Source organism: Danio aesculapii, chromosome 17 (assembly GCF_903798145.1).
Source record: "Danio aesculapii chromosome 17, fDanAes4.1, whole genome shotgun sequence".
NCBI lineage: Eukaryota > Metazoa > Chordata > Actinopteri > Cypriniformes > Danionidae > Danio > Danio aesculapii.
Window position 1 is genome coordinate 17,255,185 of NC_079451.1, and position 25,584 is coordinate 17,280,768.

The following is a 25,584-nucleotide window of genomic DNA, read 5'->3' on the forward strand; positions in this document are numbered from 1 at the left end:
CAACATTCTGACACTCGATGACACTGGAATACCCTGTCAGAAAAGTCTAGTAGCTGTCGATGGGCTTTTTACAGTGTCTGCTATAATGTTAATGTTGTTTTTGTGTGTTTACATTGATGAATTTGGCCACGGTGTAAATACACACAACAGTTACGATCTTCTTGCCACATTAGATCGTTATGATAACATAATATATGCTTTCAGCGATTTCCTGAAGATAAAAACCAAAAAAAATAACACAACTGGAATAACTACAGCAGTCGCCATCGTCTGATCTCATATGAAGCAAGAGATCACAAGGACATATAATGACCAGTGCAGGTGCTGTGGTGCTGTCCCAATTCTTAGAGGTAAATTCTGAAGCCCTTGGCCTTAGCCCTCAGTGTTTTGTTATCACTTTAGACATTATAATCATTCAAATACTAGCTCTAAAGTGACTTTTGTAAACTGGCAACGGTTTCTGCTGTTCTGAAGTCAGCTGCAGATGTGAATGAGTGGCAAAAGAAAGTAGTTCCTCATACAAAAGGGTTTTTAGACTCTACGTATTTGATTTTCTTTTTTACATACGATTATGCCATCTAACTGTTGTATAAACACAATATCACACTCCTAGCAGTGCGATATGGCCTGCGGCCTCGAGCCAATCATATCGCACTGCTACTTGTGTGATATTGCTCATAAATATGTATCAGATTTTTTGAGCAAACGTCCACCACTATGATAGAAAGACCATTGTTTTTGTGCTACTAGAAGGAATTATGCAGTAAAGAAAATGTTAGTTGTTCATTTTTGACAACATAACCAATACATGCTGCCTCATAGCCATTGTTTGTTTACAGTCTTGTTTCTGGAAGTCAGTTTTAGTTCCCCCTACTTGATTACATCACACAGGTTGTTAAAGGCGGCAAGTGTAGACTGGTCATGAAATTCATGTAAACTGATATTTTTCACACCCAAGGAGACACTGCAAAAATGTATGACCCAAAATCACATTGGATGAAGTGACAGTCAAAACAGATCAAAATATTGTATATAGACAGTCACTTGTAGATGTGTATAAAAACTTATCTTACTTTCCCTCAAGGTGATTTTAATTAGACAGGGCAAATAAACAAACTAGAAGCAAAAATATATACAAATAAAAAAATATCACTCAAAGAAGAAATTTCTGTTACTGTTAAAAGTCTTTTGTTTTCTTTTGTTAGTATCCATTAACCCAGTGTTTCCCAACCCTGTTCCTGGAGGCACACCAACAGTACATATTTTGTATGTCTCCCTTTTCTGACCCATTAACTTCAGGTGTTGGAGTCTCTTCTGATGTTATAAGTTGATTCAGGTGTGTTTGATTAGGGAGAGGTTGAAAATGTGTACTGTTGGTGTGCCTTCAGGAACAGGGTTGGGAAACACTGCATTAACCTATAGTGTTCTTGGTCACACCAATTAGCAACAACATGAATATCTTGTTCATAATTGCTCTGAACCAAATACTTTTAAGATACTCAAAATACCATTTGTAAATTTAAGATATTGGTCAGCTTTCATCAACTTATAAACGACTCTAAGACCTTCCTGCAACCTGAAGGACCAGTCAGCTCCGTCTTTCTCCAGTGTTCTGTGATGTTACTGTTCCGCTCTCCTCAGACAGCAGGAGGAAGGAAAGCAGCAGGAGAGCGTCTGATTATGAGGTCTGAAGACCTGCTTCTTCAAAATCACCTGCTGGATCACAGTGACTCATCACCACCTCTCATTACAGGCCAGCAGAACTTCCGGACTTCATCAACCCATTTTCATTGATAATGCTGTTGCTTTCTACTATCCATATTTTTTCACTGAATAAGATTTTCTAGGAGGCAACATTTTATTTAAACTTATCATTTGTGTGTGAACTGGCACAAATTTTACAACTTAAACGGTTAAAATCCGCCAATCTTTTGCAAAGCTTGTCAGTGAACTATGGCTTTGTGATTTAAAGCCAATTACAGAGCCGGCTTTACTGACAAGATGTGCAAAAAAAGCATCTTTAATTAATCAGCCAGCCCTAATATTAGTATATAAATAAGTATTTTAAAAGATGTACAAATTCGTAGTAAACTAAAATAAAATAGTTGTAACAAATAAATTTTATTTTAAGGTATTTTTCAAATTCTCAAAAATTTTTTTTCAAATTTTACATGTTTAGAAATTTTTTAATCATCAAAATTGATTCACATTAATAATATTTTATGTCACTCATCCATAAAATGAATGCCCCTCAATACAATAATTAACCAAACTTCACAAAAGGCTTGAGTCTTTCTTTAAAGAATTTCATGCAGGGCTCTGAAAAGCATGGCGGAGCTCATGATCTCCACATGCTTTGACATCCACAGTAGGGCTCTTCACACGTAGGCTGGTTTCCAGCTGATGCCGCCGCTAATGTTATGACAGTAAATCTCCAGGCTCGCCGGTGTGTGTGTGTGTGTACAGCCTCAACACAGGCTGTGTTTGGCCTTCAAACATCCCGTCTTGTTTTCTGCCGCAGTGGCCGACTGTGGATTTGGATCAGCCTTTTATTTTATGCGACATTTGAGATCTGCACATCTGCAGTGGCAAAACTCAGGCTTTCCTTACAGTAACTCAACCCTAGCGGGCAGCTTTTCAAGCTGTGGCCGTCTGAATGACAGTCTGTTGGGGGAACAGAATGACTGCTTCATTGGCCTCTCAGGGTCACCTTCAAAATCAGTCACTCAGAAATGTGCCAGTCAGGGCAATGACTTGGGTATTAAGTCTCTGAAATGCACTATTGCGCACATACATAAACAGTAGTATAATATTGACTTCCTCTTCATGGATGGTTTCTGGCTACCCACTCGTTGAAACCTATTGTGTGGTTTTTTTAGACAGTCAGCCTTGTGACCACAGACATGATCATGAACTCAGACAAGCCTGAAGTGGAGGATGGGTTGATTCATATGAGTAATGCATGAGTCACATTTAAACACCTGTGTAGATTGCACCTGGTTTATTGGGGGTAGAAAAATTCCCCTTTATAATCACAATCTAAGAGTTTTTCTGGAACCTGCTCAGTATTTTGTATTACTAAATAAATATAAATTATGCATCAGATAATTCCAGCATTTGATTTTGATTGGCTGTTTTATTTAGATTGGCTGGTTATTTAGTGGAGGATCACTGGGATTTGGACACCTGTTGAATGCAGATGTATAAACAGCCAATCACATGGCTGAAACTCTAGTGCAAAAGACCCTACATCGAGCTATTGAATCATTGATTCAACTAATTTGTTCAATGACAGTTATCATAATTGCACAATCATGCAGAAATGTGCAAAGGTTAAGGATCTACCAACTTAACACTTGCATTACCAACCTCATTACATTAAAAGCCTTATTCAGACCTTATTCCATGGTTTATGTGGGAACATAAGAAATTATTACCTTTTACAGGAGAAAGTTGGTGACTTTACAGCCAAACAAATCCAAAACATCAGTGTTTTTCTCTCACTACCTGAATGAAAACCCCCAGCTGAAGAGCATAATAAAATCCCAACTGAATTGCCTACTGCTTTTTGACAAATAACGTAGGCTTACCATGTTCCGCACACAACAATGTTAAATAAACAATGTCTAAATAAATAATTACGGGTTGTAGACAGACTATATATTTGTGTAATCTTTATTTCTCACTCTTTCACCCCCGACCACAACAGAGACCCTCCTACCATATTAAAGTAAATTCAGTAAGTTTGCGACGTCCACCTAATGCACTTGAAAACAGACAGTGGGCAAGCTAAAGGGGCGAGTGTTGCTTGGGAGGGGAGACATTTAGAGCCACAACAATATGCATTTGCATTTCATTTATGCATCACACATTATTACAGTCTTTATGAAATGAATATTAAAACTAATTTTTAAATAAATGATATTTTGTTGAATAAATGCTTTGAAATGGGCATATTTAAGCTTCAGTTGTGGGTGATGACCGCATGGCGCAACTTTCCACCAGAGAGAGCCTGAGAGACAAGCTGCAAACACTGTTTGAATAATCTCTGTTTAGTGATGATGTTTATATTCATAAAAAGTCAGTAAAGTTAGCATTAATTGCAAGCATTAATGTTTTAATATTTTAAATCGACATGCTGTGATAAAATAAACATGATATAAAAATTAAATGATTAAATGAAATGAAGTTTTATCATTTCAAACTGTCATAAAGAGTTATTAAATATAACATTAACTTCAAGTTAAACACAATAATAGTATATTCTGACATTAGTTTTTAATGAGACTTAATGTCCGTATCTGCCAGTGAATTGAAATTATGAACCCTGAATGAAGCACTATTTGAATCGTGTATGGTACACATGCATAGGCGTTTTTTTTTTTCCATCTTTTCTCAAAAACTATTGGTTCAAAAGACATCAATCAAAACATGCATTTGTCCAATAGGTATTCACCAAGTGGCAACCTCCCGCTCTCCCTCGTGAAGCAAATACGGAAGTAACTGAAACTGCAATTCACCAAAATTCCGCTAGACCTGACTCCATAATAGAGCAGATTTGTATTGAGCCCAGTGTTAAAATGGCAAACATTACAACAGAAAAAAGGTGTTTACAGCCTGGTACAAAGAACAATTTTGGTTCAAATAGCTAATATTACCCTTCATGACAACTGTGAGGGGGTGAATTTTTTTTATAACTCATCATTTCGTTTATATTAAGTTATATTAAGTCTGCATAATTAAGGGTGGGGCCACTTGAGTGACAGCTAGGTCTCGCTGGTCGCCGTCACTTCACTTCCGGCTAATTAGCTGCTGAACTCTGCATATACATTGTATTTTTGTTTTGTTTTATGTGGCTTTACATAGTCAGTTGCTTTTTGGAATTATTTCTTACAATTATCAGATAATATGGCATGCTGTGTGCACTTAATTGTGTTTACAAAGCATTTACGTGGCCTCCATTTCCCAGGTGAGTAAAATGATATACTTATACACCATCTCTATAAATGTATTTGTTTTATTTAAGATCATTTATCATTTATATTTTTCTTTAGACCTGTAAAGCACTCCAGAATGTGACAGATTGATTAGCTGTAGGCTCTAGAACAGTCATCTGAAACGTTGTCATACAGTGTTGTGCCTGGATTTCATAAATAGCCTTGCATTTACTAACACAGATTATATTTGAAGTATTTGGAAGTAATTTGCGTTTTGCTCCTGTAGAAAAACATCACAAGGCCAATGTTTAGTGGCTTAATGTATTATAACAGTGTTTTTAAAAGTCATAACACTTTACTGATATAGTACACAACCAAGCACATATGGTCAGAACACAAACGAGTCACAGGTAATGAAGTATTAAGCATTTCTCCCAAAGAAAAGACTGTCTAAGCAAAATGCTAGTATGCGTCTGTAGCTCCGCTCACACGCCGCCTCTTTGCCCTTGTTTGGTCTCCCCCGGTCGGTGCGATGACGTGCGAACAAAATGGTAAAGGTTGGTCACGCCTACTTGTAGCTTCATTTGCATTCTTCAGAAACCTCTGGGAGATGTCACAAATACAACGTCCATATCTTTTACAGTCTATGGTATTCACCCAGAGAATGTAATCACACAAACATGCTTATCTGGCTTTCAATCATGGAGGAGTCGTCGTTTGAGTGCGCTGAAAAGCGAAACGTGCAAGGAACATGATTAGTCTACATTTCCAATGTCATGTGGTGATTTAACTGCAGTGATGGAGTAATGGACATCAGTCCAAACGTCACTTAGCAAATCCTTTTTGGCTACTGAAATGCACTGTAATTTGAATCAGAAAAGTAGCATTCTGTGTATTAAAAATGCACATATACATTTCTAAAGTGCTCGAAATTTAGTGTCCGTACACTCTTGTTGGAGTTGTGTTACTCCAATATGGGCTGATGGCATGAAGATTGTGCCAGCGCTAATGTCAGCGCCCTCTGTGAATCTAGCATGATTTGGAACGAGGTTACAACTAAATTCTGTAGAAAAGTGGATCTCATAGGCCAAATATAAGGATCCCGCATACAGTTGAAGTCCGTTTTTTTTCAACACATTTCTACACATAATAGTTTTAATAACTCATTTCTAATAACTGATTTATTTTATCTTTGCCATGATGACATTAAATAATATTTTACTAGATATTTTAAGACACTGCTATACAGCTTAAAGTGACATTTAAAAGCTTAACTAGGTTAATTTCGTTAACTAGGCAGGTTAGGGTAATTAGGCAAGTTATTGTATAACGATGGTTTGTTCTGTAGACTATCGGAAAAATATAAAGCTTAAAGGGGCTAATAATATTGACCATAAAATGGTTCTTAAAAAATTAAAAACAGTTTTTATTCTAGCCGAAATAAAACAAATAAGACTTTCTCCAGAAGAAAAAATATTATCAGACATACTGTGAAAATTTTCTTGCTCTGTGAAACATCATTTCGGAAATATTTAAAAAAGAAAAAAAGGGGGGCAAATAATTCTGACTTCAACTGTTTACTTGCATGTGACTGAGCATGTGAAAGATCATGTGAGACACAGTTCCAGGTTTGTAGGATTTCAAACCGCGAAATTATCTTCATCCGAAAGCATGCGTTTAATCACTGAGGAGCTATGGAGATTTTTCTTTTCCAGACGTCCATATGGGAATCAATTGCCATGGCAATAGGGCTTTTGTGCAAGTTACTCAATATCAACATAAAGACCTCAGCTCTGCACAGTTTTGCTCCAAACTAATCAAACATTGCTGATCCAACTAATCAAGGTGTTCAAGACTACTAGAGACTATTAAGCAGGTGTGAGTTAGAGCTGGTTGATACTAAACTATGCAGAGCTGTGGCCCTACAGGAATTGAGTTTGAGACCATTGACTAACATCATTACAGCAACATACTCTTGCATTATCGACTAATTATTAGTCTCGCAATTTTGGCAAGAAATTTAATTACCATTGCATCACGCTATAAAAATGAATGTAAAAAAAAAGGGAAAAAAAAGGGTGTTGCTCATGATTTTGAGAAGTTTTCCCATACAGCTTTTGCTCTAAATGATCCTCTACACACCAATGAGAACTAAAGTCAACACAACTGCTACTGTGCCACTTTAATGCCAGCCCAAGGTTTCATTATTTTGCGAAACCCTCCAGCAGGCTTCTGGCTCTAACCAGACACAGGAAAAGATGCTCCAGTTCTGTCAGCGTCTCTCGCCTGCACTTTCTCCTGTCCTCTCTGGAAAGCGTGAAGCTCGCTGTCTGAGATAGACACTGCACTGATCATCATGCATAAATAATCCACGGCTGGTAGACAGAAGTGCTTGTTTCTTGGGAGAAGTGAGGAGACTTGCATGTGTCAGGAGTGAAAGCTGATCTCATTCACCTTGCCGAAGACACACTGGAACTAGCTCTTTTATAAAATAAAAAAACTAACGAATTCAGGCAAATGAGACGGCAAGTCAATAGTCTGAATGCAAATACAATGTTAATGTCTGTGCATATCTTACTCTAAATATATCTATATACTCTCTCTGTTTTTGCATGTGTATAATAATTAATACTTAAGTTTTGCAAATTGCTTATCTAAACTAATCAAATAGAATTAGTAGATTTTGCAATAATGCTGTCTTTGTTTACCCACAATCTTTGAGTATATCAAAGGGCAAACAGTGAGTCTGAACAAGTGCTATTTTACTATCACTCCGGCTACTTTAGTAATTTAAGTGAAAATGAGAAATATTTTCATTGCAATTAACCATTTTAATTATTTTATCCAATTCAAATTTGTTTAAAGCCAGGGTACTCAACAAGGGGCCAACAGGCGGCATCTAGGTTAATTTTGTGGCCCGCATCATGGTGAAGATTAAAGGATTCTTTTTTTATTACAATTTGTCCTCGCACCATGCCTTTTAGGTTTGTTCATATTATATTGCATCTAAAAACGAGGTTTTAAAGGCTAGGAGCACCATTTCCACCATTTTAAGTAATAATGACCAATTAAAATTTAATGTACTAGTTGGCTACTATACCATTACTACTACTACTAGTAGTAGTAGTAGTAGTAGTAGTAATAATAATAATAATAATAATAATAATAATAACAACAACAACAACTTCTGTAAAGATCCTGAGTAAAACGGACTATATAGGTTGTTTCAATCACGTGGTTCTGGTGACACGGGAAATTCAGATGGAGGGCAGTAAGTTAAAAAACTGAATGGAAGACAGAGGAAAGTCCGTATTTTTGCAATTTACACCATATTTTAGAGGAAATATAAATAAAAAATAACCACATATGTTTGGCATGATCCTTATATTATACTGTATAATAACATTACATGAAAAATAGTCGTAGTAATAAATTATTCAATAGGCTTCAGTTTTCTATGCTATAATCACAATGCACCTCAGTTTACACTAACATTACAGTATTCATTACAGTTTATCAATTTATTATACTAAAGTATTCTGTAGCATTCAAAGAGTTGTACACATTATACACTTTACTATGTGGTTCAAAAACATGTTTATTATACATTACTATCGTTTTTTCCACCATGCTGGTATCTTCCAGACATCACGAAATAACAGATGAAAGCATACAAAACGTGGTCGCATAGTCTACATTATTATGTAAGGGGGAAAAGTGCTCTACAATAATAACCGTCTAGTTTTATCGCAAGGGTTGCATTTCATTTTTCTGTTAATGAATTTACCATCAACAAACATTCACTGCTGCTGCACATCTCGATGTTAACGTTACAGATGTTTATTCTGTCAAAAAGCCAGTAAAGACATGGATTATTGCAAGACAAGATGGAGATATCATTGCAGCGATTACATGGCAGAGTACATTATTTATATTCTCCTAGATTTTATAAGTGTGTTGGTGTTTGTATCTGATTTGTTATAACACATTAGCATATTTATACACATGGCTAGGCCAGTATATAATCTTTATTGGTGCTATCATGTGTATTGGTATACACATGGTTCTATAAAAGCTGTTTGGCATTTCTTATTTTGGCCGATTTAAACAATTATAAACAACAAAAAACAGAAATATTTTGATATTCTGATAGCGATTCCCATGTAGAAGAACCACTTCCTGCCCTCCATCTCAATTTCACACATCATCAATGACGTCATGTGAAAACAACTTATAAATATAAAAATGTTTAAATATTTTAAGGTGTTGATCCACTTTTTGTCCCACTTTTTTAGCATCATGTTCAGTATTATTTTTTAAATTGAACAAGGACACACCAGACTTGGTAATAAAGAGTATTTTAAAGTCAGAAAAAAATTATTTTAAAATTATTTTAAATAAAGTCTTATGACGCTAATTGTATATTGTGTCCCTTCACATTTTACGTGGTTTAAATGTGCCACCCTTGGTCTCAAAACTTGAGTCCCACTGGTTTAAAGCAACAACATAGTTTAATTGTATGTTTTTATTTGTAGTTAGTTACCTTTGATAACCCTGGTTTTACCTCATAAGTGTCTCATGCAAAACATAACGCATACTTTTTAAAAGAACATATTAACAGTTTTGTTATGCGATGATCCTCACAGCATTTTCTGTGCAATGAGAACAGACCTCAATTTCACAAAGGTTCCCGATCACAGCGGTGAATGAACTCCAGCAGTGATTTGAGCACACTGCCACTGCTCTCACCAGGTGTAAATTAAACTATTTCTGCACCTCTAGTTCAGAGCGCTTCATTGTGAATATTGGTCTCTCCCACACCACCTCTGAACGATTTATATCCTGCCCTTTCTGAAGCCATCTATACAAGCAGATGTCCTGTTCCTCACTGATAAGAGATTGTGTTAAGAGCAGAGAAATTCATCAAAGTCACCCTGGGTCAGCAGCCTGTAAACAGGGATCCCTGATTTATTACTGCCACAGAGCATGACGTTGCCATCGAGGCTTATGTAATACAGCTTCTCTAATGAACAGCCTTTCTTGACTGATTTAACAGAGTGTTTGTATACAGCTGTTAAATTTGCACACTGAAGTGTAGACCTTTTATTCTTTTACATAGTCACATATTGCTATTTATTTTTTGATGTAACATGGTCACACCTAAATGTACTTTCAACATTTAAAACTGATTTTAATATTGGATGATTTATTTATACTAATATACTGTCATATTTTTAAATATTATTATATTCTTCACTAGGCATGGGACGATAACCGTTTTACAACCGTAAGGTTTTACAACCACAAAGGTTTTCTGTTATACCATTGCTAAGGTACAGTTCGGTCCATAATATTTGGACTTCGACACGATTCGACCATTTTTGGCTATGTACATCAACACAATGGATTTGAAATAAAACGAACAAGATGTGCCTTAACTGCAGACTGTCAGCTTTAATTTGAGGGTATTTACATCCAAATCAGGTGAATGCTGTAGGAATTACAACAGTTTGCATATGTGCCTCCCACTTGTTAAGGGACCAAAACTAATTGGACAGAATAATAATTATAATCAAATTTCACTTTTTAATACTTGGTTGCAAAAACTTTGCAGTCAATTACAACCTGAAATCTGGAACGGATAGACATTACCAGACGCTGGGTTTTACTGCTTATTTACCCAGGCATTTAAAAAGAACTTATTGTAGAGCAGTAATCACAATCCCATGATATTTTTATCCAAGGTTGTCATACCGTCAGAAGTGTATACCAGCCCATGCCTACTATTAGCTTTATATTTGATATACTTTTAAATAATAAGGTTGTGATACCCAAATATACTTACAGCATTTAAAAAACTAATTTTAGGCCGGTTGTTGTTTTGTATTTAGACAAACCGGTATGTTACATGATTCATGGCAACAGCACTGCTTGCATTTGCATTACTATTATTAGCACTAATTCTGTCTGATATGCAAATATGCCAGGGATGTTAAACTGCAGACAGGTGTGTTTAGCTCAGTAAAATGCAAATAAGAGAAAAAAAAGAGTTCAGGTTTGCAAATCATTTTCAACGATACTTCATGGAATGTTAATTTGTCTAAGTAAACAAGCTTAACAGATCCTCCTGAAGCAAATCCAGTACACTGGAAACAGTAGGGCCCTATAAAATACATTACATTTTTTCCCAGAATTCCAATTTTTCTGGACTCAATTTTAATCAATATATTGTATTAATGAAAATGCATGTCCAATTGATTGCACTTAACAATAATTTATGATGATTTTTAACAAAAATATAAATATAGAAACCCAATTTAATGTTCACATTTTCTCAAATTATTTTTTTAAATAGAACATTAAATTCCTCTGCAAATAAAGTTCATGCGTTTATGTCCTAATAGATGGCGGAGGTTTACAACACCACAAATGTCACACGTGCATTAGATTGTGTAAACCAAACTGTCATTGATTCTCAAAGACATGCTTTATTATTACACACACAATATTCACATACAACAGTCCATTTTAATCAAATTTAAATCTAACTAATAACAATTAATCTAATTTTAATATATTCACCCAAATTTGCTAAATTATGAAACGTGTCATACAGCTAATTATTTTAATTGCATTGAAGACATGATAGAGACCTAACACAGTAATACTGCCCCGTAAATCTCTTTCAAGCAAAGTCTGCTCACTCTGTGGCCATACGCACCTCTGAGCAGCTCATTCAAGACCGAAACCTAGCTAAAAGGCTGTCTACACGACACTGTTTTCAGACAAATACGGAAAACTTTATGCATAAATCTAAAAATGAGCATCAAAGTGGAAGTTTTTAAAAATTCTGCCATTGTCGTGTTCATGTAAACACACGAAAACAAGAGTATTAGAAAATGATGACGTCATGTGTGTGCATAGTATGTGTTTCAGGAACTGTAGATTAAATCGCAAACTAAACTAAATGAATAGGCAAATCTGATATTATAAAATATCAAAAACTGCTTAATGAACTCATAATTTAATGACATATTTCAAATCAGCAACAAAATCTGTAGCTTCCAGTCCCATTAACAGTGTTGCTTAAGCTGTTTAAAACTTCAAATCCAGTCTGCACCAATCATTGTGTATCCAACAAGCACTAGCAGTGGGAAATATTTCATGACCTCCTCAATGACTTTCACAGGATGCAGTTACAAACACTGGAAGAACAGAGATAGAACCTGAAGAGGAGGCCAGAGAAGGATACTGAGGTGACACTGGTCACATGATATGTGATGGGGATGTCAAAAAGAATCTAATATTTCTCCTGTCTAAAGCATTGCAGAGACAAAGTACATACAGATGAAAGAGAGTGTAGTAAGGAACAAGCAAATCTGTATAGAGCTGCTCCCCTAAAAGAAAATCTCCAAAAATTGACCATTAGCTTTTTAGAAGGCGGAACTTCTTTCACTAGGGTGGTCATTTTAAGCGTAGGGATGCACCGATCCCGATACCTGGATTGTATATCTGTTCGATACTGCATATTTTTGCTGGATCGGGTATCGGTCAGCTGGTACCGATGCAAATCCGATCTTGCGCTTGCGCTATATTTGGTGTAATTTATAAGCCAATAAAAGCCAGGAAGGAAGCCTAATAAAAGGCACTAGAAAGTTGTTATGTACGTCTACTATATCCAGGGCTTAATGTGTGCCGAAACACGCCGGATCCGGAACCTCTGAAATCTGATCCGGCACCTCATTTTACAGATCCCCTCCTCGACCGCCCTCCTGCCCCGTCCGCTGTTTACTTTCACTTTCTTCCACGACTCCCCAACCCTCTTCACTATCGTCCGCCACACGCCCACCCCGCTCGCTTTCGTCAGCGACACCCCTCCGTCATCCACCGCACCAAACAACCCAGTCTGTTAGACCAGCAGATCGCATTTATAACACTGGAGTAGAGAGGGTTATTACCTGCTCTTCACACACAAAGTAGGCCTACCTGAAACTTTAAATGAGAAAAGCCTCAATAATACATTGGACAGATCTTCAACGCACTGATTTCTCCCCTTTGTGCTGCTGTTTTAAAAGTGTTCATATACCGGAGGGCTGCATGCTGTATCAGTGATTCAAGCGCTTCATTCAGGCACTGGCTGCGGAGACGTGACATTAGTAAGCCTGGCGCATATGAATTGTCATTAACAGAAAATTAGTTGGCCTAATATAGACTACTCTGAAACTGTGAATATTTCACTGTAATTTTATATATTAATATTTAATTTAACAGACATGTTTGTCAGTTTGTGCGCTGAAGCATAGGCCTATAAGCGGATCACCTCAAATATTCTTGTTTATTTTGTAGATAACTGACCAACAAAAATACATTAAAATATCCAACAAATACCAAACGAAATTCGTTTCAAAGATAATTTTTCAAACAAAAATAATTTTCCAGACATGCTTTCAGTTTCTCAGTCTGAGTTTAGGCGAGGGAATGTCTAATAAGTAAAACGCCTCAGACGGTTTAGTTTGCGTCAAACCTGCAGGAAAATATCAGGCTTTCCTTAAAGAAAAGAAAAAAAAACGGCACAGTACCGGGATCGGATCTGCATCGGTCGATACTCAGAATTTTGGTATCGAGATCGGATCGGTTCCAAAAAATGGTATTGGTGCATCCCTAATTAAGCGTGGCACTTTTCCCTATTCATAATCATTGAGTGAACTGCCATCTCACCGTATATCTATAGTCTTTACACCCCAGCTCTGGGTATCCCATCAGCACGTCCAGCAGATGGACAGACACGACGGGTGTGCGTCCCCGGTACAGCTGTCCCCTGGGGTGCGAGAGAGACAGCTGTCCCCCGTGAACAGAGCCAGCAGTGTTCCTGGAAAAGTGTCGGTCAGCAGAGCGCAGCAATACGCTCTCGAAACAAACAGTGTGTGAAAGAGGCGTGTTGTCATAGGCAGAGACAGGCGGCACAATGGAGAGCTGCTCAACCTCAGTACGGGCCGATGTGGCACAGAATAGCCCTTCAGCACACGCTCAGAACTGGAGACGTTCAATCGAGCAACACTCGGAAGCACTTGTTATATTCCAGGAAGAGCACAGGTCTGCTCAGGCGGGTCAGCGTGGACATAACAGCCTGTCAGCAGCATTATGTTAATACAGTATCCCAAGCAGACACGGCTAGGTGGAGACACAAAGCAATCTTTATTATTTATGCTAATATTAGGTAGGGCTGGGCGATACGTCAAAATGAAATCACAAACATGATTAAGCAAAGCTGCGGTTGTGGGAAATGCACGCTGTTGGGATCACTAGTAAATCTCCTCTGACCACCAGAGGGTCATCTCAACTCCAAATGCCTGCAAAGAAGAAATGCAGGAAACATCAAGCAGCTGAACAAACAGAAGATTTAACTGCCTTCTAGTAACTCTGACTTTTGAGTCTCTTTCATCGAGATGAGCAAATCTTTTTAATTTCGAACAATTTGCCAAAATGACATTAAGGCCCAATCCCAATTCTACCCCTTAGCCCTTCCCCTTATCCCTACCCCTTGTTTTGCGCGTTCACATCAAGGGGTAGGGGTGTCCCAATTCTCTTTAGCTTTAAGGCATAGGGCTAAGGGGAAGGGGTGAATAGACCTTCGAACGAAGATTTTGCAGGACCACACTCGAAACCAAGGGGTAAGAAAATTTCCCAGAATACACCAGCCACAACGGCAGTATTGCTAAACTAAGGAGATCCACATATTAGTATTTTTGTCATTATTATGAATTTTTATGACAAACAAACACATGTTTTAATACATTCATAACCGCGTTCGTGTTTTACCATCATGCTTTATAAAAAAAAAAAAGCAAAAATAATAACCGCTAAATTTCGCAATCTATAATCCCTAATCATAACTCCTGTACAGCAGGCCCACAACATTCTGACACTCGATGACACTGGAATACCCTGTCAGAAAAGGCTAGTGGCTGGGAATGAGCTTTTAACAGTGTCTGCTATAATGTTAATGTTGTTTTCTTGTGTTTACATAGATGAATATGGCCACTGTGTTAAATGCACAGTATTACGATCTTGTTGCCACATTAGGTCGTTATGATAACATGATATATGCCTTCAGTGATTTCTTGAAGACAAATATAAAAAATAAAGCAACTGGAATAACTATAGCAGTCGTCTGATCTCATATCGTCTGATCTCATATGAAGCAAGAGATAGTGAGGACATATAATGACCAGTGCAGGTGCTGTAATGCTGTCCCAATTCTTAGCGGTAAATTTTGAAGCCCTTCCCCTTCACACTTGGTTTTAAGGGCCATGGGAAAGGGGAAAGAGAAGGGGTAGGAGTAGGGTAGAAAAATAGAATTGGGCCTAAAATGTTACGAATTGCTACTAGCCAAAAAGTTGATCACACTACAAGCAAGTTATAACTAGAATGCTATAAGAAAGAGAAAATAACCATTCATTGCTTACTTGCTTATTTGTCTATGATTGACTCCGCTCACCTCACCTCTTCTGACAAGACAAGTCTTCAAGTCCATGTGACACTGACAGTCCTAAATAAGATTAACCAATGCACACAGTCTGAGCCGAAAGCTCCCATGATTACTTCACCTTTCGAGTCTTCTGGTTTTCAAGCTGCTCGTTGAGATGAACGAATCAAATCTTTTTTTTTCGGCTCTGAGTGCTTAAGATTGGCTTTTGTCTTTCATGTGGTGAATGAACGACTTGAAGCTGATAGAACATTCAAAAATGTAATTAATCTTCTACCCCACCTGCAATTCTGCCCCATTGTGCGCATGCACGAATAAGCGTCTCACTTCCTAAAAGGACTCATCGTTCTCGAACTACATAAAAGATAAATGACCCAGGAATGACCCATCACTGCTGCTTTCATTGATTCAACATGATTAATATTCACATGACTATGGAATCATTTCACAGAAAGATTCATTTCAAACCCTCAACTGAATTTATGAGTTTGGAGTAAAAACAGAATAATATATGTGGTATTTTCAAGTGTTTTGAGATATACAAGCATTTACTGCACAGAGCCATAGATCACTGAGAAACTATGTGACATCCTTTATCATCGCAGAATGGTTGTTGATTTCACTATCAATTATCAGTTGTGTTGTTTATGAGTGAACTACTGCTGTAGGAAATGCTGCTTCATCTGAAAGCATGTTCTAGATCAGGGATGTCAAACTCCTGGAGGGCCGCAGCCCAGCACAGTTTAGTTCCAACACACTTACCTGTAGGTTTCAAACAAGCCTGAAGGACTCAATTAGCTTGATCAGGTGCGTTTAATTAGGGTTGGAACTAAACTGTGCAGAGCTACTAGAACCGGCTTTACTGACAAAATGCACATGAAATCACCTTTAATTAATTGCCCAGTCCTAATAACAAGGCTGCACGACATGTTGAAAATATAACTTGATTTTTAATAGACTTAAATATCAGTACTGTATTTTTTACAGTAAAATTTATATTCCATTTTTTCATTTTTTTTGGTAATGCTGTATCATGATATTTATTAACTCAAAACACTTCATAAGGTTCCTAAATTATAGTCATAATGAATTGATCAAAATAGCAGAAATGTGGCCTTTAAAAACTCAAGTATTAAGTAAAACTCAAAATAATGTTAAAAAAATTTAACAGAAGCACATTCAGAATTTACTTTTCAGCTGCTAACATTATTAGTACTCAGTGTTGGGGTAACGCATTATAAGCAACGCGTGTTAAGTAATAATATTACTTTTCTAACGTAACAAGTAAAGTAACGCATTACTTTAAAATATATATATATATTTTTTGAGTTACTTTACTAAAAAAATGTAGCGTGACTCACTTTTTACCTTGCTTGATTGGCTTTTACAAAATATATTGCGGAATAAAAATGACCTCGGCTCGCACTCATTATCATCATCAGGTCTCTTTTTTCACAGCAGATGAGTCAGTGTACTGTTCTAGTAAATGAATAACTCAGGACATTGGTTTATTCGGAGTCAGAGGGGGTATCCGGTATGTTAGTACTGAAGGCGCAAACCGTTTCACGACAACTATTTTCAATTTTATGATCCGAGTCGACCGGTTTACTTAGAATATCCGGTTAAAACAAACTATGTATTCACGAATCCCTACAGGCAGTCAGAAAAAAAACAATGGCAGGGCAGAGACTTACATTTTTGCAATGGATTCTTGTTATTTTGAACCCACAGTCTACTGTAGAAGCGACTACGTTTTGTAATATAGTATGATGTTTAATTCTCTTTTGGAAAACGATTTACACATTTGTTAAGGCCACATGAAGCTATTTATTCAGTGTATAAAGTTTAAAGATTTATTTTGATTTGGGGATGTTTTTTATCCTCTTAATGCTCATTTTCTTATTATTAAACATACTAAAGGTTTAAAATCTGTTTTGCCTTAATAGAAATTATTTCATGTTAGTACACTTAGGATTTATTGCAATCTTTACCTCAATGGACATTGACTTTGCTTAACTAATAACACACATTGCTTTACATGCTTTCATTAATCTGTGTATACAGCATGTATAGCTCTGGGCTCAGAAAGTTCTCAAAATATAATTTTATCCTACATTTTTTAAAGGAAGGTGTAATTTATATAGGTGGTTGTTAAATGTAGAGCTTCTCTCTAAAAAGGGTTAAAAAAATACCTGCAAGTTCTGAAAGAGATCAAACCTCAGCCAGGTAAGGAAAAGTACAGCAAAGTAACTCAAAAGTAATATTACGCATTACGTTCTGTAAAAAGTAACCAAGTAATGCAATTAGTTACTTTTTTAGGGAAGTAACTCAATACTGTATCGCACTACTTTCAAAAGTTACTTTCTCCAACACTGTTAGTACAATTAAACAGGTATAAAGCAAATAAACAACATCAACAACTATAATAACTATAAATCAATTCAGATTTGTTAAGATAACAGAAATGCAGTCACTTTCTCTAGGACTAGTCAACCAAGTGTAAAATCCTGATTCACTCAGCACTGTAAATAAAAACCCAGAGAGACACTGAACGTCTCTGAAAATCAAAACCAAACACAGCACCACCGACACTCACTTCTAAACTTTTCAGCACGATCATCATATCATGTATCAAAAGTGTCACCTTTAGATAAAGCCGAGCACATTCCTCGTGTCAGATAAATGTGCAGATGTGCTGCAGAGATTTCCTGACTGTAATCCAATCAGACGACAGACAGCCACATCATGAGAGGTGCTGAGATGATGAACGATCACTTACCCAGACCCGAGGCGTAAATGGCCTTAACTGACTTCTTCATCTTGTAAAGGACACTGCGGTCCACATCCAGGGCCTAAACACACACACACACACACACATAAAGAAAAAGAAGGAGAGAGATATACATATGAGATACATATGCAGATATTCAGAAATTCAAAATATCATGATACTAAATGTGCACAATAATGATATCATGGCTACTTCAAAATACAGTGAATAATTAAGTCCAGAATCAAACTAAAAGTGCTTCAGGGGTAATAATGTGTCGGTGCTCTTTGGATAAGAGATTCATGAAGATAAATAAAAATCAGAAGTCTAAAGCACTCGAATATTATGTGAAAGTTACAAAGCTTTTATTAAAGAGCTCTTATTATGGGTTTTTGAGAATGAAGTGTGCAACACAGCTCTAAGTGAAGTGAAATATTCAGCTGATGTTTAAATCTGAAAGTGTACTGTGTTTAAAACTATTGATTTCATCTAAAAGTCGACTCATAGTGGGCTGTGAAGAGTCAGTGGTTGAAGTTTATTTTTGCAAAAATACCTCAGCATTATAGCCTCAGCCTTGTGCTGTGTTCGCGTCATTTTTCTGACGATTGCTTCAGCAACACAATTAAAACGTGGGATTCGTCAGCTGTTTGGTAAGGAAGGATCAAAAAAGACTATTGATGTATGGGACTTTGTCAGAGCTTGACAGGAACTTTAGTGCACAGTTCATGGATCAGTTTTTTCCCCATTTCTCAAGTCTAAGTAACTTAAGTGTGATTAAAATGGTTGCCTCCTTGTTTTCTCTAGCTTGCAAATGATTTAATTGTGTTTTGTTACTTGTAACCGCTTGTAGTGTATCTGGTTAACTCTTTATATTCTCATACCGCGTCTAATGCCACGTTGAAAACGCACCATGTGCCACTTTGTTTACAGATTTAAATGTAATCCAATTCCGTTTGTCATTGCTATGGCCACCGTCAGCTGTTCCTACAAACGTGAGGTGGTCAAGTTTCAAAATAGTTCAGCTTTTGCCACTGTGTGGATTATTTGTGAATGTGTGTCAGTGTTTTTACTTATGGTAAGAATTGAGCAATTTGCTGGTGTTAAACTGCATTGCTTTAATGAACTCCTGCATTGGGTTCACACATACACTCTGCACTCTGACTACTTCAAATATGTTGATAAGCCGTGGTGGGCGTTTCTCTCTGTCTCACGCTGAACGCAGTCGACCAATCACAACAGACTGGGTCATCGGACCAATCAGCGCAGTTTAGCCTCATGCAAAGGAGGGGTTTGGGAACAAATGAATCGCTGAACAAATTATATGGGAGTCGTTGGGATAATTAGGTAAAAATAAATGCATTTTATAAGGCAATGAAAGTGTTTTTTGACCTTGCATGCATTTCAGACTGTTGTTGGAGACCCTGAAAACTAAAATATGACCATTTATAATGCATAATAGGGGCTCTTTAACTATTGTTAAAAAAACAGTACAGTGCTATTTAAAAAAATTTAAAAATAAATAAATAAAAAACATGTTAGTAAAAACTTTTTACTTTTTTTTTTACATACTTTGAGTGCCTTGGACTTAGATTTTTTTGTTTATAGTGAATAATTTAAATGTTTAGAGGGCCTTTTATGAATCCAGTATTCAGACTTTATAGATATTTGCAGTGATGTTCATCACAGCACTGAATTTTCGCATGTTGATCTGGCCTATGACTCAAACTACATCAGTTAGTTTAACTATTGAAAATTACTAAAGCATTTATTAATCTAAGGTGATGTTAATGTCTTAGTAAATGCCCATTAACGCATAAAAAGTCATTGTTCATTAAATGTATTTAATAAAATAATACAATTCAGTTAACATATAACTGTGATATGACAATTTGTCACTTTTGATTTAACGAATTAACCAACGTTTACTAAGGAGAATTACAATACATACTGAATAAACAAAGCAATACACTAAGTATTTTTGGTTATTTTACTCATTAAAGTACACTTTTTTTAAGCTTAGATCAATATTGTGATAATACAGTCACAGTGTATCGCTTCAACAATTAATCGCATCAAGCAAATTGATACCGGCACTGTTTAGAGAAGTAGTGATACTAATTAATGTTAAAGGATCCTTGATTATGGTTTCACTGTTAAATTTAGTCTATAATGTTTCTGTTTGAGGACAAACAACATCTCCAACGTTGTAAATCTTAAAGTTTCTAGCTAAGAGATTTCTGTTAGGATTCGCTTTTGAAGGTTTATGACAAATGACTGGTATGGACTTCAACAGGGGTGGGGAACATTGATCTTGGAGGGCCAGTGTTCATGCAAAGTTTACCTCCAACCCTATTCAAATACACCTGAACAAGCTAATCGAGGTCTTCAAGATTTCTTCAAGGTATATTTTTTCAGGGTTAGAGCCCACCAGGAACAACGTTCCACACCCTTGGACTACAATGACCTTCTTTCTGACTTTGTGACATCATCAACTCTGAATTTAAATAAACTTCATCCCTGAGTGTGACATTTCCTTCAAAATACACAGGGCAGTGAGCCAATAAGAAGACACTGGGGCATATGACAAATCAGAGCCCATTGTACATTTCTGAGGGAGGGGCTTCTCAGAACCAGAAAGTCAATGGACCATTTGTAGAAGAATGTAAACGACGGTGTAGAATAAAAATAGAATGTGTGAAATTTAAGCATAAATGAAGCATAGACAGTTTATACACATTACATTGCACCCTATAAACACAAACAACTCTTCAAAAATATTTTATTAAACAGCCCTTTAAAAAGTATTGTACCACATACATTTATCAAAGACCCTTAATTACCTTTCTGTCACACTTGAATAAAAATCTCTCTCTCTCTCTCTCTCTATCTATCACACACACCTCAACTAAAGGTGCACATTGTGTGTGCGTGTATGGAAGAGGCAGACCCTGCTGGCTTTAGTCTGCAGGTGATTCATTATTCAAAAGCAAACTCCTAAAAATACTCTTAAACAATCTCAGCACGGCAGGAATCGCGGAAGTCAGGAGGCAGATTCACACAGCTGGACGGGTTCACATCCACGAAAGAGAAACTCCCCAGGAGCAGCGCAGGATGCAACACAAAGACACACATACACATCTGTATAGCTATGTTATTGGCAAGCAAAAATTTCCATTGTTTTTATTCTGATCAAACAATATTTTTTCTACCCTTAGACATAAGCCTTACAGAACTTACCTTTGCATTTTTATATTTTTCAGATAAACATAATTGAGTATTTTTTTAATCTAAATTTGCCAACCATATTGCAATCCGTAAATCTCTACAAAAAAAACAACAAACAAATAAAAAACTTCAGAACCAAAAATGTTTTTTATGGCCACATATGATGTATTAAATGTGTTTTTTTGCCAATATGTGAACGGCAGCTTCTCAAATTCCTAGGCTGTAGCCTGTTTTTCACAAAAGACGCTGTGTGTTTTAGTCCAAATATCAACAGGACATCTGAGAACACTACAGTAGATCTTGTGTAAGCATATATGCATATTTATACAACAGTTATGTCTGGTTCTTGAATCTGATTGGCTGATAGCCGTACCATATTCTGCTAATAACAGCACTCGCCTCTTTTCAGTTTGACAAATATTACTGCTGTTGGATGACATAATGTACTTTTGAGGCTTTTTTAGTCGAGAATGTAGTTGTTTAGATTGCAACTATGCAGTTTATTTATAAGGATAGTGCCTATTTTAAAATATGTATAATTTCTGAGAGACATGCATCTGCCATACTGAGCAGAGCAAAGATGGTTGACGTTGTCCATCCACAAGATGGCGACAGAGACGCATAATAAGCCCATAGAAGATTAAAACAGTGTAACTTCTAGCTAATCAAATCATTATTATACTTGTAAGTGATATTCTAAGTCGATCTCTCTCTTTTGTATGTTGTAGTGCTGTATTTATACCATATCATTGTAGTGTATTGAGTGTGAGATGGCATTTCATGTCACGTCCAGCCTTATAATCTTAAAATGTCAGCAAAATCACCTGTTTTGTCATCACTTTAGACATTGCGCTAGAGAATCATTCAAATAGTACCTCTAAAGTGACGTTAGTGAATGAGCAACGGTTTCTGCTGTTCTGACGTCAGCTGTAGATGTGAATGACTGGTGGAAGAAAGTAGTTCCTCATACAAAAGGATTTTTAGACTTAACGTATTTGTTTTTCTTTATATATATATATAAATATATAACACAATATCACACTAGTAGCAGGGCGATATTGCTGTACATTGTCATTGGTGGGACACTAACAATGCACACCTCCCACCAGTGCCGATATACAGCCATATCGCACTGCTACTCGTGTGATATTGCTCATATATGATCACATGCTTCCTTTAGTGCTAAATTCTCACCAATGGCAACTTCTTTTTACTTCCAAGTTATGTTTGTGAGCGTGAGCTTGAGCTGCTGTTGCTGCTGGCATTTCAGTTAATGGCCAATTAAAAAGGGAAACACAAATCAACATAACAGTTCCTCTCAACAACCAGCTCAGATGTGGCCAATCATTTACGCTTCCTTTTTCCTTAAATCCATGCTGCTTTTAAACCCCCAAACCTAACAAAACACCAGCCGAGGTATAATAGGTTGTCCAACCCCATTCACGGGCCCCCACATTGGAAAAATGTTAATCCTGCTTTTATTAAAAACACTATATAATATTTACTTTCCAAACAGACCATATGGAAGCAGTCGAGATGTGAATCTGATGGCTGGATGTGTTTTATTTAGCCGAGTGTCCCGTTTTAGAGCTGTAAGTAGACTGACTTGGACTGTGAACCACTGAGAAAGCAAACTGACTGAGAAAACTGTAGAGTTTTTAATAAACCTCATTTAAAAATAAAAATAGAAAGAAATTCACATTAATTTCATGAATCTCATGAATCCGTCCCTGCTTTAGTAACCACAGGGAAGCCTTTTAAATCGCTTTATCCTTTCATAATCTTTTTCCTAGTTATCTTTGAGAAGAATTAGCTTTCCACACAATATTTTTTAATGAATACTACTGTACTTATTATTTAAAATGTGACCCAAAACTGACTTCAGTCAAATAGGGAAGCAGTTTCACTCCAGACTTTAGATCCAAGTGTCCTACAGTGTAAGAAAAAAAAATACTCATTCAGCTTTCACTTCATAGTGTGCCTTTGTTTGAGATAGAGATCTACTATGCAACTGCCTTTCACGGAAGAGACATGAGAATTGCTGGAGTAACACACATTTATAAGGGAATGACTTTATTAATTACTAATCCCCGTGACTAGTTAAGTATCAGCCAGCTGTCTTTTCATGACTCACATTACATGATTGCTCTGCTGCATTATAAACTTTGATATTAGAATGTAGCTAAGCTCAAACAGCTTCACTGTAAATTTAATTATCCACGTTTGCTTAGAAACTTGTCATCTTAATTCAGTTAGGTAATCTTACAGGGTTAGTTCACCCAAAAAATTATAATTTACCAACTATTTACTAACTTTTTATTTGTTCAGAACCTGTTTGAGTTTCTTTCTTCTGTTGAACACAAAACAAGATATTTTCAAGAAAGTTGAAAACCTGTAACCGTTGACTTCCATAGTAGGAAAAGCAAATACTATGGAAGTCAATGGTTGCAGGTTTTCGAGTTTCTTCAAAATATCGTTTTTTTATGTTCAGCAGAAGAAAGAAACTTAAAACACTTCCTTGAAAAGTGAGTAAATTTAAACCGAATTAAGTTTTGGGTGAACAATCCATTCAACAATAAAGGGATAGTTCACCCAAAAAATAAATATTTACATTATTGTTGTCACAATACTGACTTTGCTACGATAGCTTGAAAATATTGATAAAAATCGGTAAAAATACCGATATGTAAGACTACACTAACTTACATACTATTTACTGACCCTTAAGTGATTCCAAACCTTTTCAGTTTCTTTCTTCTGTTGAGTTTAAAGGAAGGTTATTTGAAGAAAACTGAAAACATGTAACCATTGACTTCCATAGTAGGAAAAACAAACACTATGGAAGTTTATGGTTACAGGTTTTCAGCATTTATCAAAATATCCTCTTTTGTGTTTAACAGAAGAAAGAAACCATTAAAAGGTTTAAAACAATTAAAAGGCGAGTAGATGGTGGCAGAATATTCACTTTAGGGTGAACTATCAATATTAACATACTAAATGTCTAAGCTTTACACGTACTAAATTTAAGCTATACTAATATATTGAAATGGAATGAATTTGTGATCTGAGATATCAGAGTTTTGCAAAACAGCTGGGAAACTAATTATAAATACATTTGGCAACATCCATCATTCTCAGTGTCTGACTCTGGTTCATATATATACAGACCTGAACACCACCATTTTTGCTTTCAGACATATTGCTTATTCTGATATCTAGTTATTCAAAGCAGAAATATAAAAACTCTACCCTTTTCTGAGTATAACCAAGTGTGAACAATCAGCTCATTTTTATTTCTACCCAAATAATTCAAATTTTAACATGGAAAAATACATTTGTAAAATCTGTATGGTATTTGGGGATGAAACTACACAGGCACGTTGCAGGTGACACTAGAGACTAATTTTACATCATGTGAAAAAGTGCACAATTAGTCCTCTTTAAAGGGGCTTCATGTAAAACTCGAAAATGCATATTATTGGCAACATAGGTGGTCGTTACGTGATTTACACACATTGTTAAGGATTTCCTATAGAATACAGTAACTTCCTGGCAGCAGTTTGCCAGCATCTTACTGTAAATCAATTACAGCAAAAATACTGTATTTACATTTACAGCACCATATATCTTGCTCTGTATGTATTTACAGTACTGTACGTCTTTACTGTACAACATACAGTAATTTTCACAATGCAGCTTTAATATACAGTGACACACCTCATAACTGTCCTACAGTAAAAACCTGTTAATATTACAGTCAAATACAGTGTAATTTACAAAAATCATTACATGCATAACAATATATAAGATATTCAATATTGTCCAGAGAAATGTTTAGATCAAGATGTGCTGTGAAATTTCCTCAAAATAAAAAAATTTAATAAATTTTAAAAAATAAAAAATAAATCACTCTGGAATAATTACAGAAGTGAAAAAACAGCGGTTAAGAAAACATCTAATACAAAATATTTTTCAACAAGCTAGCATCATGTCAACAGATGAGGTCAATTAAATTACACAAGTATATTTGAGACTACAGGACTGTGTAAATCTATAAATGTGTATAAATGTGAATCTGCAGTTAGAATGAATGCCTTTATTTGCATGACACATTGGCATCACATCTCTCTTACATAACATTACAACCATTATTTTCACGTGTCACA

The 25,584-nt window shown here is 36.2% G+C and overlaps 1 protein-coding gene across 2 annotated transcripts in view; it reads right to left on the reverse strand.

Annotated features, from left to right (window-relative positions):
- The window catches only part of asap2a (ArfGAP with SH3 domain, ankyrin repeat and PH domain 2a), a 126,223-nt gene that overhangs the window by 63,754 nt on the left and 36,885 nt on the right, over positions 1–25,584 (reverse strand). For both annotated transcript variants that reach the window (XM_056476370.1, XM_056476369.1), the window contains exon 2: positions 18,203–18,275. In XM_056476370.1, coding sequence (XP_056332345.1) covers positions 18,203–18,275 — 73 coding nt within the window. The remainder of the gene's footprint in view (positions 1–18,202; positions 18,276–25,584) is intronic.